The 25,264-nt window shown below is 35.9% G+C and overlaps 1 protein-coding gene across 7 annotated transcripts in view; it reads left to right on the top strand.

The window, feature by feature from the left end:
* Nucleotides 1–25,264, top strand: part of CAPS2 (calcyphosine 2) — a 54,901-nt gene that overhangs the window by 8,908 nt on the left and 20,729 nt on the right. For 4 of the 7 annotated variants that reach the window (XM_042992768.1, XM_007088758.3, XM_015540509.2 and 1 more), the window contains 10 exons: nt 219–268; nt 1,914–1,959; nt 2,400–2,573; nt 6,919–7,041; nt 10,102–10,169; nt 13,898–14,017; nt 18,841–18,915; nt 20,047–20,142; nt 20,231–20,324; nt 24,043–24,161. In XM_042992768.1, the coding sequence (XP_042848702.1) occupies nt 219–268; nt 1,914–1,959; nt 2,400–2,573; nt 6,919–7,041; nt 10,102–10,169; nt 13,898–14,017; nt 18,841–18,915; nt 20,047–20,142; nt 20,231–20,324; nt 24,043–24,161 (965 nt within the window). Of the gene's footprint in view, nt 1–218; nt 269–1,913; nt 1,960–2,399; nt 2,574–4,821; nt 4,908–6,918; nt 7,042–10,101; nt 10,170–13,897; nt 14,018–18,840; nt 18,916–20,046; nt 20,143–20,230; nt 20,325–24,042; nt 24,162–25,264 lie in introns of those variants that run through there. The other 3 variants (XM_042992767.1, XM_042992769.1, XM_042992771.1) reach the window with 3 other exon arrangements.

The following is a 25,264-nucleotide window of genomic DNA, read 5'->3' as shown; positions in this document are numbered from 1 at the left end:
CTTCCCCAGTAGACAGGGCGCCATGAGGGTAAAGATTGTCTGTGTTGCTTATCATCCTATTTCTGTGTCTCAAGCATAGTAAGGAGAGCCTTAATAAATATTTCTTCTATGAAGTTTACTGAGAAAATAATAATCAGTTTTACTGAATTGACTCATTGCTTATCTTTTAAAGTATAAATAAAGGGTGTATACATACTGATTTTTTCTTTTAATTAAAGCAAGGACAGACTTCCAAATCACGGGCAATCCAGAATCCTTGCCTACCTGTGTAAGTCACATTTCTTCACATTTGAGCTATTTAATGGGCGAACATATATAATACGTTAACAAATAAAAAAAATAAAGCAAAATTTTATATGTAGCTGTGATTGTGAATTGCAAAAAAATTGATATTCATGTAGATGGCTTGAAAATTGCTATGCCAGAATGGAAGCAAGATGATAGGATTGAGGGTGATACTTGTCTTGTTTTTTATTTTCTTTAATATTACATTTTCCTGAAAAAGTTAAACTATTGTTTTATTTAGAAAATTGAGCTAAGTGAATTTATTAAAGAAATGTATGAAATTTTGAATTTTAAAACTAGGATAGTCAAAATGAATTTAATGAAAAGTATCTGTGACCTTAACCTTATCTTGAGAAATATGACAATTTTGTCAATCTTATTTAAATGATTTTAGTTTTGGACGGACTACATTAATTCATGTTTTATATTGTACATTTTTGCCTTTTAAAATTTGGAAGGTTATTATTTTTATATTTTTTCAAGTATTTTAGACTACAGGACTTATTAGATAATAGAAGTTAAAACCCTAGTAATTTGTTAGGCTGAACCGTATGAAATTAATAAGTATCAGCAATTTCATGTGGTTCTACGTAACAGATACCTCTATACTCATCTAGACAAAGAATAGAGGTAGGTGCAAGCCTTAGATAAATATATTCAGTGTGTACTGACAATCAATCCCATTTATGCTAAATGTTTAACAGCTGGTTTTCTGAAAGTGTACTATAAGTTTATTTAAAATTTTACTTGTTAATCATACATAAACTTAAGTATTTTTTAAGTTGGTTATACATTTTACTCCTAAGGAAGATATATAGTAGGCAATTTACAAATACTAATAAATATATAAACTCTCTTTTGGAAATTCCATGTAGCCAATTGATTCTCACGGAATGCTTTTTGTTTTTTGCTGAATTCTTGTATCTGCAGCTGACGAACCATTAGTTCAATTTATGAACATTGGTTGATATTTTCATTTATTGTAAAGTGATGTGAGTGATTTATTTGTTGACTTAAGTAATAGTTTCAAATTCTGGTACAATATTTCCTCAGTTTTTTGTTATTTGCAATGTGCCAATTACAGATACGATACACTTTTTAAGTTTAATCTGTACCATTAATGTTTTCTTCACTACTGTTTTAAGTCTCAGAAATCAACAAAATAATAAATCAAGTCCTGATTCATAGCATTTGCCAATGTCCATGTCAATCATCCTGCTGTGGCTGATTTCAAGCTATGTGTAATATTACTGAACCCAGACTTGGAAAGAGATGCACACCATTATACTACCACACAAATACCATAGGTGTAAATAACTTCTAGAACATAGATAATAGTGAAGCACAGTAAAGCCATTAAGAAGTGATGACTTCAAGTATTTATGACCTTTGTTTTTAATATAGCTTATTTAATTAGAAGTTTATATAATTTTATGTTTAATAATGCTTTGTTAACAACTAGCTCAAAAACTACTGAACCTTTATGTAACACAAGCCTCTCACAGCTCGTAGATGCAGCACACCATTGGCTTTAGTGTACCTTTTTATATAAGATGCAGCATGTATGACTTGCAACTATTAAAGCCTCATTTTAAAAAGTAATGGGATGCATAGATTATTTCTTTCAGGGTTCCACGACTTGATTTGGGAAGCCTTGTTGACTCTGATGAGGAGGTAATTTTTACTTGGTATCTACTATAAAAAACATTTGAACACAATATTGCATAGAGCTCATAATAAATGTTACTTAATTTTATTTTAGGATGGCTTTTCATATATCCCACTTAGTACTGCGCATATTCATTTTAACCCACCAGTTTCATAGAACCAGGACTGATCTTCAGCTGGGAAACAAAGTATATGCTTCCTGGTACTTATGACCACAGTCCATCCTGAGCAGTTCCACTTGCTTTGGTTGCTCAGTGATGCTGTACCAGCGAAATATTTTAAATATGACCTCTGTTTAGCATGTAGATCATAATGATCTGTTTCTTAAGCATAAATGTTAAGGTAAATGATAAACCTGTGTATGTTAATAAGGAAAATTAATGATTATTTTCATTTTTTTCTTTTTTTTTTCTGGTGGATAACATGCTTTTTACTTTTACATCTAGGAGCAAGACATAATACCTGAAAACTTACTAGGACCAACAAGCAAATATAAACTAAAATATCAGCAATATAAAACTGAAATGAAAGAGGGATATAAACAGTACAGTCAGAGAAATGCAGAAAATCCAAAACCAGGTGTCACGCAACAGTCTCCAAGAAACAAGGTAGATGACAAGGTATTGTATGAGACTTCATGAAGTTCTGATGTAATTAAAAAAAAAAAAAAGAAACTCCATGTATCAGAGGAATCTTTTTGTCTTGTATGTCTTGCTGTTAGTCACAGTAAGTATAGTAGCTAGCATTTGTTTTTGTGTTCTAGGGACTATTTGAAGTGCTTTGCTTGCATTAACTAGTTTATTCTTAAGAACTACTCTAAGGGTTTATTATTTATCATTTTCAAATGTGAAAACTCTAGCCAGATGACCTAGTCATCTTTTCTCTGTTAGAAGTTTTCATTATTTTGGGATTGGAAATAAGACCATATCACAAAGCTGTTTTTGATGTAGCTATCCTGAACTCTCTGTCTCACAGTCTAAATTAAAATTGTTTTTAATTATTTATTTTGTGAGAGAGAGAGAGAGACAGACAGACAGACAGACCACGAGATGGAGAGGGGCAGAGAGAGAGGGAGACACAGAATCTGAAGCAGCCTCCAGGCTCTGAGTTCTCACACAGAGCCTGACGCGGGGCTCGAACTCATGAACTGGGAGGTCATGACCTGAGCTGAAGTTGGACGCTTTAACCGACTGAGCCACCCAGATGCCCCTCACAGTCTAAATTTTAAAGTTGAAAAGTGATTATAGATGTGACAGTGACCCTATTTTATTCTAAAACTGTCATCACTCCGTGATTTTCTTCTGCGTCATGTTGGGAGATGTTTTTTTAACATCATGAATTACTAAAGTTATGCTTTTATTTAATATTAATTAGATGTAAATTCACCATTCATGACTATGAGAGCAAACTAACCATAATATATTTAATGGCTTTTCATAAGCATATTGGAAAGGTCAACCTTGAATTGTGGAAAGAAAGGTTTAGAAACATTGTTTATAACACTACTAGCCATAAAAGAGATAATAGTTGGATGTAATAGTTAACTTTTTGTAAGAATATTGTATTTTCAGGGAAGTTTGATGGTTGTATCAGCTTAACATTTTTTATAGGTAAAAAGAATTGATTAATTTATGAGTAGGTATGGCATATCATCTATCCATGTAGGAACTATCTTGAACTAACTACTACATCACATGGTGTTTAGTGGAAAGAGTAACAAAAGTTATGGGATTATTTTGTCTCTATTAGGTTAAGACACATATCCCAGATCCAAACAGATGTATACAAATGTAATAATCTAATGTCTATAATCATAGGCAGGATAATTTCACAGCCCTGTAGCATCCGGCCATGTATTTGTAAGTTTTACCATGTAATATTTAGATCACTGTAATAATGTTGGGGAAATAGACTGAAGATATCTAAAAGCTCATGCTCTATTTGCTGCAGCAAAGTAGTTTAAAATATTTTTAAGCAAAGCTTTGATTTCCTTGAACATGTGTTCAGATGAGGGCATTTGTTTATTTTTGGTTAAGAGAGGAACCAATATTTCTTGCAAAGCTTCCCATATGTTTGGTAAACACTTATACTATGAATAAAGAATTTTATAGAAGCCAGCATATGCATATTTTCTTTTGGAAAAAAATTCTGTTTTGCTTTGATTTTTAAAATCTACATATAAATGTATATAATTATTATTTCATGTGTTCTTGATAGTCTTGCAAAAAGACCTGGTTTCTATACATAATAATTTTGTACTTAAGGGTTCGAACAACTTATTCAATATTTTTTTAGATTTTTGCCATTACGAAAATCAAAATTGCTGTATACATGGGCTTTTAGTAAAACTGTTTACAATTACATTAATTAACATTGGAATAGTAATCTCTGGAAATAGAAGGGCTCTCTGATATCAGAAATGTAAGCCTCTTGATAAAGTAGGGAACAACATGTAAATTGATTCTTTTTACTGATTAAAAAGAAAAAGCTAAAGTTAGACTTATTTAGGACCTAGGACAATAACTAAAGGTCATAATCACCCATTAGTCAAACTGATATTATCAGTCAACAGATAATTAATTAAACAGTAAGATAAAAGTTCCCCTCTGCTTGTTTAATGGCAGATTTCCTTTGTTGAGTTTCCTTACATTTAGTGTAAAAAGCTGATGAATTGTCCTTATTGTCAAATTATTTCCCAAAATGTGAACTTATATTTTAAATAATGAAATATCTTTAAATAATGCGTGAAAATCATTAAACTTCAATTTTATAGAAACAGTAATTAAGTCAGTAAATAAAACAAATATTTTTGCCCTTACAGAATATATTCTCATAATGGAAGGACTTAGCAAGAAAAAAATATTAGTGAATGAATGAATCAATCAACCCATCTAGCCTGACAGATGGTGATAAATGCTATGGATGGAGGGGAACTGGCAAGACCAAGGTTCAAGGTTGGGATTGCAACTTGTACAGGATCACCAGGGAAGATCTTTCCCATAGGTAGCATTTCAGCACACGACTGGTGCACAAGAGGTGATGCACAAGCCACTCAGAATAAACTCTGAGTGTCAGGAAGCAGGAGGGAGCATAGAGTGTTCAAGAAATATCAAGGAGGATGGGGCACCTGGGTGGCTCAGTTGGTTAAGCCTTTGATTCTTGATTTTGGCTCAGGTCATGATCTCCCAGTTTGTGGGTTTGAGCCACGAGTTAGGTTCTGTGCTGACAGCACGGAGCCTGCTTGTGATTCTCTCTCACTCTCTCTCTCTCCTCTCTCTGCCTCTTCCCATGCTGGCTCTCTCTATCAAAATAAATAAATAAACACTAAAAAAAGAAGAAATACCAAGGAGGATGGTGTGGTCAGAGGAGAAGGAGGAAGGGAGAGATGAGGAGAGAGTTAAGGGAGGGTGGGGAGGCAGATCTGTGAGGCCTTGTAGACCACATAAGAACTTTGCCTTTTACTCTGAGGCAGAAAGCGCCTTTGCTGTGTTGAGGATGGGTTTTGCGAAGAATGGGGCAAAGCTGGAAGCGGAAAGATATTTGTGGCGTCTGTCACAATAAGCCATACAAGAGATGAGGACAATGGCAGCAGATTGGATAAGAAGTGGTCATGATGAGAAACCAGATTCTGGATAGATTTTGAATAATTGAGAATATTTGCTGAGAATATTTGTTGATGGTTTGGTTGCAGGCTTAGGAGAAAGAGATGATGAAGGATGCCTCTAAAATTTTGGGCCTGAACAATTGGAAGGGGAGGGAAGACCACCAGGAAGTCTGGTCTGGGGAGGTTAAATTTGACATACCAAGGGGGAAATGTCACCCTTTCCCTTTTGTAAAAGGATAAAAATAAGCTGAAACAAAATAAATAAAAATCTTTTGAAAGTTTCTTTCAATCTAAACTTAGTGCAGACCTTTGCTTATACTTGAACATAATCTGTTAATTTAATCAGCTTAATTTACCTTATATAATGCTAAAGATCTTTTTTGATGCCTGTTAAAATAAATCACTATGCAGGAAAAACAAATATATTAGCAGGTAAATAAATAAAATTATAAAGTATCCTCACAAGTTGGTTTCCCAATAGTTAATACTTATACAAAATGTGTTATTCATTTGTTGAGTAAATATCGAGTGTTCACAATGTGTGGTCCTGTTCAGGCATCAGGGATACTGCAATAGAAAAGACCGTTCCACCCTAATGGAATGTCTAGCAGGAGAGGCAGGCAGTAATTCACAAACAAATGTATAAGATTTCATGTAGTAATCAAAGGTCATGAAGACAGAGTAGAGTATGAACATGGAGTGTGACCTTTCGAGAAGGATCGAAAGTGAGAACAAACCCTGGAGGAAAAACTCTTGAAATCTATTATGTTTTTGGCAACTGCTATCCCACTGGGACATTTTTGTTGTTGTTGTTAAGGGAATATAAGTACATCTTATACTCAGAGAAAAATTTAGTGTTTATCTTTAGGATCCCAGAGAATCCTTTACCTTAAAGGATAAACCCCATCTCTTAGTACTTCTGAATTTCATTGTATGAAGGAGTGGACATTGCCCATTTTTACTAACTTTACAAAGACTCAAATGGACCATAATAGTTATAATAGTTGCTACTTTGTATCTAATGCTGACTCTATATCAGATACTTTAATAGGAGTTGGGCATTTAAACTGTGTGTGTGTGTGTGTGTGTGTGTGTGTGTGTGTGTGTGTGTAGTAGTTACTATTATTAATTCCCATTGCCATGAGTAAGCCAAGGCACAGAGAGGTCATCTAGCTAGAAGGTGGAAGAACTGGATTCAAATAGGCAATCTGATTGTCAGAGATTGTACCGTTAACTGCTACACAAATAACTATTGACATGTTCAGAGGTGATTTAATACTCTATTTTGTTAAAAACAAATATGCTAAGTATGTGAGCTGAGTACAAACTCTCATGAGTTTATTTATTGCTTTCACTTGCAGTGTGTACAAGGTGAAGCAGCCATCATCGATGGTCTTACAACTCTGGATAGGAAAGCCCTCTTACAGCAGGGTTATGCAGACATCCCGTACAATGCACCGTGGTGTATGAGGAAGTCTGATGCCGTAAGTTACCGGTATTTTTATTTACTTGTTAACCCATTAAGTTCATTTGCCCTCCAAGATTTTCCAGACTTAAAACTGAATAAGTAATTGCAACAATTGAATTTGGACTGAGGTGGATGTTCACTAATGAGTAAATCGAGTCCTCATTTTTACCAATGGTTGCTGTTTGGTATATTTGCCGTGGAAAAATAGTCTTGAATCTCTAAGAGTTTGTAAAAATTTAGTTCATGCTATTAAAAATGTTAATTGGCTGCTGTTTTTGTCAGTGGGTTTAATTTAGCATCACCCCTGCCTCCAAAGTAACCTAGTTTTTTGAAAGTGATAAGCAAATAAGACTAGAGAAATTCCAGCACGTTAAGGAAAAGGGCAGGAATCAAGTAATTTTTTTTTTTAAGGAAAAGGGAAGCAAAGCTCTAGATTCTCAATATTAACTCTAAATTGCATCTTTTATAAAATCAATTGGATTGTTGGATGAGGATCGCTTAGGGCAGATCTGATACAAATAGATAATGACACTTCTATAGTGTCCTGGGGTAATCAGACCAAGCTGCTTGAAGCTGGAGTCCACTGGCCAGCCCAGACACCCCCAGGTGATTAATATCTTAGACATATTAGTAATGAATTGATGAAATACCAGTGTGTGGTGGTTCCAAAGTTGGGAAAATTCTGGCTTAAATAACCTAAATATAATAAAACATTACAGTTTTAGCCAGTTACATTATCATTATCATTGACGGAAGTCAATATATATTTTATTGGAATTACAATCATCCAGAATTAGTATGTTCTGAATTGACAACAATGTGTAATCAGTCTCCGGACTATGTACTGATTTTCTGTGGATGACCAAGTTACTACCTTGCTGTAGTTCTTTTACTAAAACAACATAAACATTATTTTATATGCCTATTATTATTGAGATATTTATGTTTAATAGAATAAGGAATCTTACCAGGATTATCCTAAAATTAAAAAAACCTACTTTATAAGACAAAACAGTATCCCAGATGAGGCTTACTTTGATATGTTCCTGAAGTTACACTTGAAATGAGTATTACTGATACTTAAGGCCTATTGAGTGTTCTTGATTTCATCCAAAGCCATCTGGGTGTTAGTGGATTTCTTTTACTCACAATCATTTTAATTCACTAAATTCAGCATCACGTACATTTTACTTCATTGTGATAGCAGGCATTTATCATCCCCCCCACACCCGCCCAAGGAAATATTTGTGTGAGTACACTTTGAATGTGTTTGAAATTAGTACTGATTTATTTTTAATTTTTTTAAATGTTTATTTATTTTTGAGACAAAGGGAGACAGAGCGCGCGTGGAGGAGGGGCAGAGAGAGAGGGAGACACAGAATCTGAAACAGGCTCCAGGCTCTAAACTGGATGGGCTCAGAGCCCGATGTGGGGCTTGAACCCATGAACCGTGAGATCACGAACTGAGCCGAAGTCGGATACTTAACTGACTGAGCCACCCAGGCGCCCCAATACTGATTTATTTTTAAAATGTAGGTGGAAACATTTTAATTTTTAACCACTTAATTCAACAACAGAAGCAGTGAGCCTGTGTGGTTTTTATATCCATCTCTTTTAGTTTGCTAGTCAGTTTTCAACATTATCAGATCCTTTGAATCAGTGTGGCTTCTGCTTCTGATCTGCTTTTTGTTTACACAGACCTCTAAATCAGTGTGCCTGAGGGTGATTCTAACCTTTCCTACAATAAGCCTCCATAAATGTCAACACTCAAGGTGGGCTTTCTGCATGGGCTTTCTACTCATTAATCTCACCTCTTTTGCTTGCTTCTGAGTTTTACACCTCTGTTCTGGCTGACCTTTTCTGTATATAATTTCATGTTTCAGTCAGTGTTCACTTTCTTCCCCCTTAGACATAAAACATGCTTTGCTGTACCTGTAAGTTACCACAAGTTTTCTAACTTTTTAATTGCTGTTTGACACTGATTACTAAACAAGTCATTATAAATTGTCATGAGCTTAGATAACACCAGATGCAGTCATGTTAAATGACATGAACTTTATATGGGGCGTATTTGGATGTGTAAACTGTATCTTAAGTTCTACCAAACCAAAAAAAAAAAAAAAAAAAAAAGATGAAATTCAACTATAGACTAATATTTAAATAGTTGTGCCCAAATTCCCAGTTTTCTTAGTAGTTTCTATGATATGCCTTTAGTCATCCTTATTTGAATTTTGCCTTAGTTTCAAATGGAGCATTCTCCCTAAGGTTACAAAGCCTTTATCTAAGGAATGTTATTGTACTTGATTCCATTTACTAGAGTGATCAAGGGAGATGACAGTAATTTACAGTGTAAAAATAGAACAAGCTTTATTTTGACTCCTTAATTTTTTTAACTTCTTTTATTTACTCTTGAAAAGAAACATTTTAGTGAATATAGTCACATTATAACCTAATTGGAATTGAATGATTACTAATCTTTCAATTTCATATAACCTAAAATATAGTAAAAATATTTTCAAATGAGTTGGAAGAGCAAAAAATAGTGTGAAGATAGTTTAATCAAACCAGCAATTGAGTAATGGATTATATGCATAGAAAATATTATTATCCTTTTAATGATGGAAGGCTTTTTAAAAATATTTATTTTTAGATTTTTGATATAAAGTTGAATGATTCCAATTCAGTTTTAGCTTCATATCTACTACTTACAGTTTTAGAACAAACTCTTTTTGTGTCAGGGTTGGTATTCTTGGAGCAGGTTAAAGTGCCTTTTACAGGACATCTGTCAAGGATAGGGATATAATAATGTCTTCCTCCTTTATTCTAGCTCCATGAAATTCGGAGGCTGTGCATGGAAAACTCTGATGATTTCTACAGAAATTTAAGTGTATCACTTTTTAGGAAATAAATGGTATTTTTAGATTAAATAATTAGGATTCTTTTATTAGTGATGGATATAGTAATCTATATTTAAGAAGGAATTTGGAAATTTAACATATATTTTGGATTCTTGTCTTAACTATAGTATTGTTCTATTTTATGGACAATGAAATTAAAAAAAAAATTCTCTTCTTAGGAAATTGTGGCTGCAGAGAAGAAGAAACAGACTGTTGCAGAGCAAGTGATGATAGACCACTTATCTAGGTGGGTGAGAGTTAGTAATGAGTAATATAAATCCATTCAGAAAGTTTTCATTAATTTTTTTTATTGTTAGTCAATCAGCAAGTGGCTATCTCAGAGGCTCTCAAACTTTCTCTGTTCACTGCACTCATAGTGTTTTAGTGATTTTGTTTTTCATAGCATTCCTAAGTCAGTAGAAATACCCAACAGTTCTATTTTTAAGTATTTTTATCTAAATAACTTAAGTATTTACTTCATTACACCTTAATGGCCATTTGAAAAAATAATACACATGAATTGAAAGAAAAAATATTTTTATTTCATTCTCAAATAGCCTCAATTACTTGTTTGCACCTTTTGGGACACTGCCCAATCCCTCAAACCGTAGAAATGTGTAGGATACTGTCACCTTCACTTTTGACTGCACATGGCACTTACTATTTATCACAGCAACTGTAGAAGACCCTGCTTTGCAACGTTTTGACATCATTGTAACATGATCTCTTGTTCAAACTGTGAATTACCTTGAGCTAGTAGTTCAGGTAGCATCCAACAAATATCAAGTATCACTGTTTCCCTCAAAAATTAAAAATATCTCACGTAGTCCCTATGAATTTTCTGTGGCACCCTAGAGTGACTTGGTGCACAGTTTGGAAACTGTGGGACTGTTAGAAATTTTAAACTTAATCTCCAGTTTCATAACTCTTAGAAAACTGTGTAAAGGTTAAATACCTGCTGTTTCAAATTGCAGGATAATACATAAATATGGCAGGATTTCAGAAAAGGCGGAATAATCTAGGATGCCTTCAAGAAAGAACTAAGACTTTTGGTTAGCTTAAAAAAATGTTTTTTTATGTTTATTTATTTTTGAGAGAGAGAGAGAGAGAGAGACTTATGATTAGCTTTGAAAAAAAGTATCGCTTGTATAGATGGCAGAGAGAAAGGTATTTTTACGTGCATGTTTTTCAGTAACTTGTTTTGAAATAATTATTCTTTTTTAAATGTTTTTTTTTTTTAACGTTTATTTGTTTTTGGGACAGAGAGAGACAGAGCATGAACGGGGGAGGGGCAGAGAGAGAGGGAGATACAGAATCGGAAGCAGGCTCCAGGCTCTGAGCCATCAACCCAGAGCCCGACGCGGGGCTCGAACTCACGGACCGCGAGATCGTGACCTGAGCTGAAGTCGGCCGCTCAACCGACTGAGCCACCCAGGCGCCCCTATTAATTATTCTTATAGGCTTCAAGGCACCTCCTTCACTTATCTCTTGAACTCACTTTGTCAGTGTTTTCACCCTCACTGTGCCACCACATCTCCTCATAAGATAACGAGTGGCATCCATGTTGTTCCACTAATGGCGATCTCTCGGTTCTCCTTTATTTGACCCAGCAACGTCTTTCTCCACTGGAAACTTTCTCCTTTTTTGAAATACGTTTCTCTTTCCCATTTGGCTTCCTACACACGACACTTGGCTAGTTTTCCTCCTCCCTTCTGCTCCTTCTCAGTCTTTTCCCCTGGTTCCTTTTCATCACCCCTGCCTTTATATGTGGGAGTACACTGGGCTCCATTCTTGGACTTTTTCTACATGTAGTTCCCAAGTGATCTCATCCAGTATCATGCCTTTAAAAACCGTTTATATGCTGATGCTTCCCTAATCTAAGGCTCCAGTGGAACATTTGCCAATCTGGGGAAGTTCTTTTCCTTCCCTTTCCCCATGACCAAATCCTCTTTAATTTTCCTCCAAGGCAGCTCCATTCTTCAGGTTATTTAGACCTAAAATCTTGGTGATGCTTTTGATGCCTCTCTTTTTCTCAAATCCTATACTCAGTTTGTCAGCAATCACTCACACTTCCACCCTCACAATAAATTTACTCCTTCTTCTGCCATCATCCCTGCTCACACTGTCATCTTCTTTCTCCTGGATTATTTTAGTCACTTTCTAACTACACTCATCGTGTCTCCATTTGCCCCTTGTTGGTCTATTCTTAACCCAGGAGCCAGAGTAAGTCTATTAAAAAGCAAGCCAGATCAAACCTTCCAGTAATTTTCCACATCAGAGTAATATCTATGTATTGATTACATATCAACACAAAACCTAGTAGCTTGAAACAATAATTAATGTTTATTTATTTATTTATTTATTTATTGAGAGTTCAAGCAAGTGGGGGAAGGGCAGAGAGAGAGGAGACAGAGGATCCGAAGGGGTCTCTGCCTGACAGCAGAGAGCCTGAAGGGAGGCTCGAACTCACGAACTGTGAGATCATGACCTAAGCCCAAGTCGGACGCTTAACTGACTAAGCCACCCAGGCGCCCCCTAAGACAATAATTAATTAGAGCTTATGTATCTTCAGATTAACTGTCCAAGCTAGGCTTGGCCAAGTGGTTCTTACTTTTTACTTACTTTGGCCAGTTACATATGAATAAAAACATTGGTCTCAGTTCAGAGCTTAGGACTTAGGAAGCCTTATGTGTTCCCACTTGGCCTTTTTGTGCTTTCACTATATTTATGAGAACACAGCTTGGCCCACCCACTGGTCTTAAGAAGAACGTGACTCTGCCAATGCACCTGGGCCACTTAGCCAAGATTATCCTAGACAAGCACATCCACAAACAACCCACACTTACATAAGTTAGTTTAGTTGAGATCAGCAGAGCCATCCAGCTCTATATAATGGCCAAAGCAAGTCAAATGGCTAAGCCCAAAGCTAAAGGGGAAGAAAGTACAGTACACCTATAATGAGGCCATGGCAAGGATATGGATCAGGTGTGCTAAAAAATTGTCAATAATATAGTTTACCCAAGCCCTACATGATTTGCCCATCATTAGACCTTGGATCACTTTTCCTGCTTCTCTCCCTCTCTTATCTATTCTGTTCCAGCCACTCAGCTTCCTCCCTGCTCTCAAACATACCATAAGGTTCACTCCTGTCTTAGGTACCTTGCATTTATCTTCCCTTCTGCTTGGAATGCTTTTCCCCCAGAAATCCATATTGTTGCTTACTTACTTTGCTTCACATCTTTATTCAGAAGTCATCAACACAATGTCTATTTGTTGAAAGAATAATAAGAGAGAGACATGGGGGCGCCTGTGTGGTTCAGTAGGTTAAGCATCTTTTTTTTTAAGGTTTATTTGTTTTTGAGAGAGCATGAATAAGGGAGGGACAGAGAGAGAGGGGGACAGAGGATCTGAAGTGGGATCCATGCTGACAGCAGTAAGCCCAATGTGGGACTTGAACTCATAAACCACGAGATCACGACCTGAGTTGAAGCCAGATGTTGGGCCACCCAGGCACCCCAAGCATCTGACTCTTGATTTCAGCTCAGGTCATGATCTCATGGTTTGTGGGCTTGACGCCCAAGTTGGGCTCTGTGCTGGCAGCACAGAACCTGCTTGAGATTCTCTGTCTCCCTCCCTCTCTGCTCCTCCTCCTGCTTGTGCGTTCTCTCTCTCTCTCTCTCTCTCTCAAAATAAATAAATAAACATTAAAAAAATTAAAGAGAGACACGAAGCTCTGCGTTTTCTCAAAAATTTCAGTGTATTTTTAGATAATATTTATGGAAAAAGATTGATAGGAGTGATTGTTTTTTTATGGCTAGTAGTTTTTAATTATTAAATTTATTCATTCAGTATCTGGCAAATATATAATTGTAAGTTTGCATTGGTAGTTGAGCTTTTCTAGCTGCTTACACATATGTGAATGCTAGAGTCATGCGTTATCACACTGAATTGTCAGACTTTGTATTTTCTGTGTAGGGCTGTGATCAGTGATCCAGAACAAAACTTAACCTCCGAGAGACAAGAAAGCATTCATATCGTTCCAGATTCAAAGATGGCACCTCTTCGATTTAGGAAAAGAACGCTACATGAAACTAAGTAAGAAGACTTCACTGATATCGAATGAGGATATAGTATGTTATAAATGAATTTTTAAAAATATACTTTTGTGTCTAACTGAAAAGACCTTTTTATTGGCTTATTTTTGCTTTTTTCTATATAAAAGGAAGTGGAATTTTTGGAGTTCAGATCTCGGTTCTGCCAATTTAGGGTATTGGGGTATACTTTGCCCTCTAGGGTTTTTATTAGTAACTTAGGAATGACAGCTACAACCTTAGGAGATAATATATGTGACAATATACAATATAGTAACTGAGACATTTGTATGTGCTGAATCTCATTGATATAATGTATTCAAAGTTAGTATTATTTAAATGTTTATTATTATTATTATTATTATTATTGCCATTTTGCTTTTTACGTTGTAGCTTATGAAATCTTTGGGCTTTCACAGTTTTGGGGTGCAGTCCACTTAAATTTGTCAACAACTTCACTGGCAGGTGATGGCTCGCTTCAGCATCAATAGACACAAAATCCACTAGTTTCTGCAGCAATGCTTTCATATTTTCAGACTGCTGGACATGCCAAGAAGTACTTCTTTAGAACTGTTCTCTTTTGTTTCATTCTTATTTTCTGGAAGGGTGTTTCCATACCTTAAATACTCAAAGGTATTGTGTGTTAATTGCCTATGGCTGCTGTGACAGATTACCACACACAGTATTTTAAAGCAACACAAATTCATCCTCTTACAGTTCTGGAGGTCAGAAGCCTAAAAGCAAGGTGTTGACGGGGCTGCATTCCTTCTGGAGGCTTCAGGGGAGAATCCATTTCCTTGTCTCTCTCAGCTTCTAGAGGCTGCCTTTATTCCTTGGCTAATGGCCCCTTCCTCCATGCTCAAAGCCAGCAATGGCTGCTCGTCTTTCTTGTTTTTTATCACTCTGACACTGCTCTTCTGTAGTCACAGTATCCCTCTGCTTTCCTCTCATGAAGACACTTGTGATTGCATTGAATCCAGCTGGGTAATTTCAGATAATCTCCTCATCTCAGTGTCTGGAGTCACACATGCAAAGTCCCTTTTATCATATCATGTAATTGTAACATATTTACATGTTCTGAGGTACAGGGTGTGAACAACTCTGGAGGGTCATTATTCAGCTAACACATCTAAACTCCTCTTTGTGTTTTTAGAGTTTATTTATTTATTTTGAGGTGGGGGGGAGGCACAAGTGGCGGGGTGGAGGAGGGGAGAGAATTCCAAGCAGGCTCCACACTGTGGGCACAGAGCCCGACTCCAGGCTTGAACCCACGAACTGTGAGATCATGAGCTAAGCTGAAATCAAGGGTCGGATGCTTAACCAACTGAGCCACCCAGGTGCCCCTAAATGTTTCTTTTTCTGAAGTAAACTTTTATTGAAATAAAGTATATGTCCACAAAATGTACGCAGTTTAAGTGTACAGCAAAGGAATTTCCACAAAGTGAACAATACTCAGGTCCCAAGTTCCTACATCAAGAAATAGAACATTACGAACATCCCAGAAACTCCCCTTGCCTGCCTATCCCCTTCCCCTACCATAACAGGGTAACTTCTCTGTCCTGATATCATAGATGGTAACTGCCTTATTATAAACTTACTGAAGTCACAAAATTTAGACACTATGTATCTGGCTTCTTTTTGCTCAACATGTTTATGAGTCAACATGTTATGAGTTGTTATTTGTTTTTGTCTTTTATTCTCACTGTACAGTATTTCATTGTATATAAATGTGCCACGGTTTATTTACTCACGATGTTGATGGACATTTGGCTGTTTCAGAGTGGTGCTTCCATGAACTTTGGTGTATGCCTTTTGGTGAACAGACGCCCTCGTTTCTGCTCAGTACATACTTAGAAGTGGAATTGCTGGACCATTTAGTATGCATTTGTTCAGCTCTAAAAAATAACGCCGAATAGTTTTTCAGAGTGGTGGCTGCAGTTAGCACTCCCACCTGTAGCAGTAAGAGGATTCTAGTTCACCACATCTTTGCTGGTGTTCAGTATTGTCAATGTCTTTCATCTTAGTTCTTATGGGTGTGTTATCAGTATCCCCTTATATGAAACAGATATCCTCTTACATGAATCTTCCCTTCGAGTCTGTTGGGTTATCTTCTTTGCATTGATCTGTGGAACTTAATTTATATATTCTTGGTACAAGTCCTTTTTCAGTTATATTTGTTGGACAGATCTTTTCTTCCTCTATGGTCACCTTTTCATTTTCTTGATCAACTCTTTTGCTGAATAGGAGTTTACTAATTTTGATGTAGACCAGTTTGCCGATCTTTCCACTTATTGTTAGTGCCCTATGTATCTTTAGGAAATCTCTACCTATCACAAACTCATTGTCCCTCTAACTCATAATGCTGCTTATGTCCTAATATATCAAATTATTATAAATGCATGGTTGGTGTCTAGGCTTTTCCTTTAGTCTCATCTCCCTATTGTGTATTTCTGCACCAATATCATCCTGTCTTAATTGGTATTGCTTTCTTTTAGAGTAATTAGAAAAAAACCTTCAATATTGGCTTGATATACTATGCCCTTTCCTCTTCTATATAAATTTTATTTTACTTATTTTTTAATTTAGTTTGTTAATGTTTATTATTGAAGAGAGAAACAGAGAAAGAGCATGAACAGGTGAGGGACAGAGAGAGGGAGACACAGAATCTGAAGCAGGCTCCAGGCTCCGAGCTGTCAGCACAGAGCCTGACTTGACTTGGGGCTTGACTTCATGAACCATGAGATCGTGACCTGAGCCAAAGTCGGATGCTTACCCAACTGAGCCACCCAGGCACCCCTTGTCAATATAAATTTTAGATTGAGCCTCCTTCAGTGAAAAATACTATAGTGGTATTAGTTAGAATTACTGAATTCATGGATTTCGTCCTCCCGCATTCATTCTTCCTGGAGAAGGAGAAGAGGATTTTGCTTCAGAGTTGGAAGTGGGAATAGCAGGTATAGGGCTGCCCTTCCTCTTCTCTTTTCCTTGGGAGCCAGCTGCCTGCAGAAGCTGCTCAAGGCGTTACATTTTGCAGGGTCCCTACCCACTGGGAATGAGTGGGTTAGTCATATAATATAGTTAGTAATATAATTAGTAATATAGTTAGTAATATAGTATATAGTAATAGTATATAGTGTATAGTAATAGTATATAGTAATATAGTATATAGTTAGTAATATAATAAAATACATATTTTAATCTTCATCTGCCTGATTCTTATTTTGTATTGGTTAAGAACTTGGGTAGAAGTGTTTGGTACTACTTACTGGATACTTAAAACCTTAGCATAGAACTTTCCATTTATAATGTAAATGTTTTATTCTTTTATCTTTTCACGGAGACTCTAGACTCTAAGCTGCTGTTACTTCAACCTATCACTGTTAAATTGAATTCTGTTCATCTTTGAGAAGCAATCTAATATAATGGTTATGAGCAAGGTTGGGCTCTGTCATGCAGTAATCATATGACTCTGTAAAATTTATTTGTAAGATGGGATAATAGTACTTCATGAAGTTATTGCAAGCATTGAATGGACCAATGCACATTTAAGTGATTTTACTAGTGACTGATGTCTAGGAAGTTCTCAATAAATAGTAGCTGTTATTGCTGTTTTTTTCTCAGCATTTAGAATTTTTTTAGGCATGTAGTGAGCATTCAATATGCACATTAATACTAATGGATTAAGTTGAATCGAGATGACCAATTTTTCATGGCTCCATCCTGTGTCCACAGACTCCTTTGGTCCATAGGCTCTTGTGTGTATCCTGTTTACCTTTCATAGAGACTTAGATTTTATTGAAGTATTACTTTTCAAGATCCCAATGACTCATATACTCACTTACTATTTACATTATTGCAGTTTCATTACACCTGCAGTTTCATTGGAGTGCCAAAAAATTATTTAGGAAGGAGAGTAAAGACACATGACCAATTTTTCAGATTTCTTAATATAAAGGAGATTACTAGTAACAGGGTTCCAAAGTGTGGATATTTGGGTTTTATTTCATATTATTAAACAAAATTTGAGGACTAGCAATCTTCGTGAGGTCATTTTGTGCTTCATGAAGGCCATAAGATTAAATAAGCAGCCTGGGGTCTTACAGCTAGACCTCTCGCAAGGCTGGAGCCTCTTCCAGCATCCTTTTCCATTATTCTGTTATGTTGGTAAGGAATGTTTTCAGCTGCCTGTGACTGAAAACTTGACGGATGGTGACTTAAACAAGTCAGGATTTATTTTTCTCACATAACCAGTTGCCTGGAGGTAGTGGTTGGTTTTAGGCCAGTGGCTCAGTGATGACGCACGCAGCTCTGGGCTGGCTTTCTGGAGATCTTATTGGCCTTTCTGACATGCTTGCCTGATGGCTGGCATCTTTTCCCTGCCACATTCACAGGCAGGAACTGTTCCTATGCCACACTCTGTCACCAGGGTAAAAGAAAGTCTTTCCTGGAAGTTATTGGCAGGACTTTGTCCCTTAGTCACCTCTAATGGAAAAAAACTAAAAAAGCAAATTATATGGTTGGAGGGAGGCATAGAACAGGGTTAGAAATGGCTGCAGGTAAGACCAGTTACAAATGTGCTGTTTACTTGTGTAGCACTTTGATACTATACATTCAAATAGAAGTCATTCATGTGTTATACACTGCATCTCAGGGTTATTTCCTCCGAGTCGGCTTCAGTGAGCACTCAAAACGCGGGGGGGTTATAACTTCATCTTCATTCTGTGCGTTTCAAAATATCAACGTTACTTTTTCTCGTACTTCGTCATTTACATCAAGTGTAGTGTAAGTAACTTTAAAATAATTATTGACCAGTGTATTTCTTAACAGGATAAGAACCCATTCTACATTAACTGAAAACATGCTTTCCCACAAAGTACAGTTTGATGGTAGGATCATATCAAGGTAATTGTGATTTTATTAAACTTCTAATTCTATAATTGTAAAAAATAGTCTCTTCAAATAGAAATAAGAATAATGAGATTGGTTAGTTTTGTCACATTTAAATAAAAAATGTGAATGTAGAATGAACATTTTAGGTAATATATATTAGTATGTTGCAAAAATTATAGGAACTAGGAACCTACAAATAAGACATTTTAATTAGAAGTTATTTAAAAAGTGATTTTAAAATGTCTTTCGAAAAGAAACTTAGAAGTGAATTTTTTGATAATATATACTACTAGTAGAAAATGGTAGACCATTTAAAAATTAACCTTTATGTAAGCTGCTTTATTTGATTTTCCTTTCATGGTTTAAATCACTAGTAGATTATTGATAGATACAGGAAAGTGAGAAGAAAGATGATTCTCACATATGTTATCTCTGTCTTATAAACTTCCAATCATACAAAATGCTGATGTTCTTTGTGTATATTAAAGGTGAAGTGTGTTTTTAAAAGTTATCATGTTTGTTGAGTGATTTTTAAACTTTCTTTTTTCGTTAAAATTTTTTTTCTAATGTTTATTTTTGGGAGAGAGACAAAGACAGAGACAGAGATAGAGACAGAGCATGAGCAAGGAAGGGAGGGCAGAGAGAGAGAGAGAGAGAGACAGAATCCGAAGCAGGCTCCAGACTCTGAGCTGTTAGCACAGAGCCCGAGGTGGGGCTCAAACTCACAAACCATGAGATCGTGACCTGAGCCAAAGTTGGATGCTTAACTGACTGAGCCACCCAGGAGCCCCTTAAACTTTCTATTAATGGCAAAGATGAAAATGTCTATCCTTGAGTGGCTTCTTGCAAGGTCAACATTTAAAAAATTTTTTTCACTTTATCTTAAAATTCTATGTCAAAATAGTAAATTGTAATATATCTATATTCATATCAGTGTAAGGTAAAGCTTTTTCTCCATCCAAATCTTACTTAAACTGACACTTCAGCAAGCCAGGTCGTTTCCCCTGTAGCTGTCCATAATGCTTGCTCATTGGCACACATTCAAGAGAGTAATGCTATTCTTTGACATACACAATTCTGGTTTATTATTTAATTTGAAAATTAACCTATTTGAAAATCTTTAATATTATTCTATTTTTCTAGAAATGGACGTGATGCTTGCAGAGAGCTGATTGGGTTCTTTTTTACTCATGACCAGTCCCTAACAATTTATGAATATCGGCAATTTGGGAAAAATAGGTATGCCATAAAACATTGTTACAACTCTCAAGATGATGACTTCTGAGAGAATCTGACTAACTTTACACTTTTGTCATTTAACTTCTAGAACAAATGTGCTTCCTTTTATTCAAAAAAACATTTATAGTCATCAGTGTGGACGAAGAAAAGGAAAACAATACCAACTTGGTGATTTTTATATTGTAAGTTAAGTATGTATGTATGCCAGTGTTTTAATACCAGATGTTGAATTTTGTAGGATCCTGTGGGGGTGGAGGAACAGGGTTTCTAGTTTTCAATTTATTACCTCTACTCTTTACAGGGCAGGGGCATTTGTGTGAGTGGCTAACGGTTGCTCTTTCCCCAGGAGGTTCTGCCTCTCAGGTCCAGATCCCGGTGGCCTGAATGTAAGCATAGCATTTATTCCCCATAACACTCTACCATTCCCCACAAATCTGAGATATAAGTTTGGGAGAGCTTGTCTCTTGGTACTTTTAAGGCCTTCAAGGCTGTGCCACTAGGTATGTGGCTACTTCAGTAGTACCAGGAGTAATGCTTCTCATAATTGCAGGCTTATCTCCTGAAGATGCATGTTTTTCTCCGTATAGAGGGATACTTGGCCTCTGGAGCTGTCATATATCTGATAGTTAGCTTATCCTCCTTGTGATTTCCCCACCTCACACAACTACTGACTTATGGTGTATAACAAGGATTCCCTAGAATGGGTTGGTCTTCAGTAATATTACAATTTGTATAGTGCTCTTAAATGTTGTTTTATATTTATTTTTGTTTTTAAAGTAAGCTCTACGCTCAACGTGGGGCTTGAACTCATGACCCTGGGATCAAGAGTCACGTGCTCTGTGGACTGAGACAGCCAGGAGCCCCTAGTGCTCTTAAATTTTAAATTACTATGTTTATATTATCTCAAATGTAGCACTATCTACAGTGACCATCCAGGTAACACATATATACTCATAGGATAAACATTGGAGATAGAACAGTGAATAAGTTAAGTCAGTTTCCTACTTTCATGGAGCTTACACTCTAATGGGAAATACAGTCAAAAAGGAGGGCTGGATAGGAGGGGCAATGATTCAGTTTTGTTGGGTCAAAAGAGGCTTCCTGGAAAAAGCGCCATCCAACATTGACGTAGAAAAGGAATTAGCTAGGCTGGGATAAGTAGATAGGAGAGGAAAGGCTTCCAGGTGGAGGATACAGCTCGTGCAAAGAACAAAAGCATGAAAGAACTTTTTTGGAGAACCGGAAGTAGTTAGCTGGCTGAACTTTAGTTCAAGTTAAGAGTTGGCAAGAGAGGAGTCAGAGCTTATTAACAGTAGACTTATATTAAAGAGTTATCTAAAATGTATTGGGGAGTCATTGAAAGATGATAGGTGGATGGAACAAGGGGAGCTGACATTATCTGGTTTGTGATTTAGATCTTTCTAGTTACAATATGGGGAATGGATTGAAGACTAGTAGAAAGAACCAGATTGGACTGAATAATATTAATTAGGAAGGAGGTAACGGCAACCCGAATTAGGCAAGTGGCTGTGTCTCTGAAGCTAATTAGAAAAAAATTTTAAAGTCTTCAGGAGGCAGAATCAATAAGATGTTGTGACTAGTTACATGAGGAGTTGGGGTGAGGAAAAACTTTACATCTTAAACTTGGATTAAATAAATACACTAGACATAATGTCAGTCTAGCCTGCTTCTTGAGATCTAGAGAACATCAACTCCAAATCCCATTTCACAACCTGCAGACAGAATGTTTCACGTCTATCCCCAAATTAAAGTTACCTCTTGCTTTGAGCTGCTGCTTTAATGATTTAGTGTAGTTTATGATTTATTCTCACTATCCCTGTTCTGTATTACTTGAACCAGATGTGGAACTCTGCTGCCTTTTATGATTTCTAAGAAACAAATGGGGTGGAGAGGAGAAGGAAGAAAGAGAAAAGAAAGCAGGGAGGGAGAGAGAGGAACAGAGGAATGAAGGAAGGAAAGTAGGAAAGAAAAAGGGGAGGGAAAGAACGAAGGGAGCGTCTGGGTGGCTCAGTTGGTTGAGCGTCTGACTTCGGCTCAGGTCATGATCTCGGGGTCTGTGAGTTCAAGCCCCGCATTGGGCTCTGTGCTGACAGTTCAGAGCCCGGAGCCTGCTTCGGATTCTGTGTCTCCTCTCTCTCTCTCTCTCTCTCTCTCTCTCTCTTTCTGCCCCTCCCCCGCTCATGCTCATCTCTCTGTCAGAAATAAACATTAAAAAAATTTATATATATATACACGTATACATATGTGTATGTATTACATACATATATATGTGTGTATGTATATATATATACACATATATGTGTACATACATATATATGTATATATAATATATATGTATGTATATATATTATATATACATATATATATATATAATCCTTAGTGTGGCAGACATTTTGAAGGGCATAATAGAGGGAGGTTTATTTTGCATCAGTGTAAGCAACTTACAATAGACATTTTTATTAAAACTATGTCCCTTAAACATTTCTCATGATAGAAGTCCTCCTGTCCATTTTCTGACTGCTTCCACCTCTTGCTCTTCCCATAGTCTTCCATTTCTGTATGCAGGGATATTAGGCTTAATTTCCTTTTTTGCGAGGGTGGGGGCAGGTCTTGTCTTTTGTGGGGGTGGGGGCAGGAACCTTCCAGGTGTTATCCTGGAACTTACCTTTTCACTTTTGTATGCCCCATCAAGGTCTTTTCCCAGACACTCCCTAAAGGAAATTTTAGTGCCCTGTGGTAAGATAATACTCATATAAACATGTACGTGTGCCCACAGACACGCATGCATAAAAGTGCACCCACATACGTTAACTCACAATCATGCTTTGGATGCTCTGACTTAGAACACGTACAAGTATGTGCACACACATATGTATGTATACGTGTGCTTATAGGCATTATTGTGCTACACGTATCATATAGTCTCTTTCATTGCTTCATATAATCATTTCAAGGGAATTTATATACATTTTAAAGAATGGAGAAAATACTATAATTATAAGTTTTTAAAGTCAATACTCCAGGAAAAAGGAAAGAAATCTCTCCCCTTATTTTCAAGAGAGATAATTAAGCCCCTTATTTTAATGTTTGTCCATATTCGACCATATTTATTTGAGCAGCTCAGAGATCAAAATAATAATTTTCTAAGTTTGGATTAGAGATTTTTGATAGGAATTTTTTCACCAAAGCCTTGCTGCTCCAGTTAGGTTACAATTAGTTTTAAATTTATGTGGTGTTTGTTCCAAAAGACCAGGTGAGAGAGGGTGATGGATCCATTGTAGTTCATCAATTTGCAGTACATCTTTCTGTGAATCAGTAGTTGTATTTCTAAACTTAAGGATGCCATAATTAAATAACTGTCCTTTCTTCTTCTGACTCTTATAGAAAGTTGGAGTTCTTTTTTCACATCGATTGTTAAATCTAAGATTGTTCTAATTGAGAGATTGAGAAATTATTTCCTTAATTTCCAATATTATTAGCTGGAGCCTGTGTGGTTTCGAAATATTCTCTAAATATACTTTTTTTATAGTATAAAAGTATACCATGTATCATATAATCAGAATTGAATATTTAAAATTAGTATTAGTGTGTTTTACTTCTCATATACTTCCTAGCTTTAAATAATTCATCTGCTGGGGCATGTGAGTGTCAGTTGAGTGTCTGACTTTGGCTCCAGTCATGATCTCATGGCTTGTGAGTTCCAGCCCCATGTCGGGCTCTGTGCTGACAGCTCAGAGCCTGGAGCCTGCTTAGGATTCTGTGTCTCCCTTTCTCAGCCCTTCCCTGGCTTGTGTTCTGTTTCTCTGTCTCTCTCTCAAATATAAATAAACATTAAAAATCTTAAAAATTAATAAATAATTCATCTATTAATTTCTTTAGGGAGCAAACTTGACATTTTTGAGTTCTGATCATCCCAGACTTCCAGAAAGCATAAAAGAAAACACATTACTTATACTTCGAATCACTAATATTGATCAGATAGCTTTGGATTCTCTCAAGTAAGTAAAATATGCACTTGTCATTTTGAAAGTAAGTGAAAACACTATTTTTTATGATCTTAAAATGATATTCTGTTCTAAAGCATTTTGACTTTAGTTAAGGTTTATATTTTCGAAAAACAAAGCATAGATATATTTGACTCCTTTATGTGCTATATTGTACTCAAATACACTTTATGTGTGGGAATAGTTAAATAAAGATAAAAAATGTCCCATTTTCTGTTAAAGGTATTTTATTAATTTGCCTGTGTTATATCACCTTTATTTTACCAAATGCCACCAAAGTTATCAATTTTAAAAGGTAGGCTACAGTACCATATTATAATGTTTCCCACATTTTTAGTGTAATGCTTTTTTTTTTTTAGCACTTGCTTATAGTATTCATGGATTGATGGTATACGTAATGAAAAAAAAAGTGCTATGAATCAAAAAGTGCTTTTAAATGAATTTGAGTTTTTTAAATCACAGAATATTTATTATGTAAAACATACATCTTAAACAGATTTTATTTTAGAGAGAGAGAGACAGAGAGGATCTTAAGCAGGCCCCACACTCAGCACAGAGCCCAACTTGGGGCTCAATCCCATGATCCTGGGATCATGACCTGAACCGAAATCAAGAGTTGGACACTCAGCCAACAAAGCCACCCAGGGGCCCCCACACATATATTACTTATATATATTTTATAATATATATGTATGAACATGTCAATTGCAATATATATTATTTATATATGCTTTATAATATATATTCTGATTTAAAAGAATTAAAATTCATTTAAAAACATGTTTTGATGCAAAGTATTGTGTATAAATAACATGTTTTATATATATTCATATTTATATATAAGTAATATATATAAATAAAATGTAAAATGTGTATAATCAGAATATATAATAAAATATATATTTTTAAATCACAGAATATACATGTATATACGCTGTTCTTGCTGAGTGTTTCTTCGTGCTATATGCATACCAGAATGACAATAATGGTGTACTGTGTGTGTGTTAGAGGACACATCCCATAAATTGGCTAAAGGAAGTCTGTTTCTTTGTTATGTGCTGTATTGCTCAAATGCATGCAATTTTTTTTGCTTTTTA

The sequence above is a fragment of the Panthera tigris genome, chromosome B4, assembly GCF_018350195.1.
Source record: "Panthera tigris isolate Pti1 chromosome B4, P.tigris_Pti1_mat1.1, whole genome shotgun sequence".
NCBI lineage: Eukaryota > Metazoa > Chordata > Mammalia > Carnivora > Felidae > Panthera > Panthera tigris.
The sequence above is the reverse complement of the archived record's forward strand: the minus strand, read 5'-3'. Positions and strand labels throughout refer to the sequence as shown.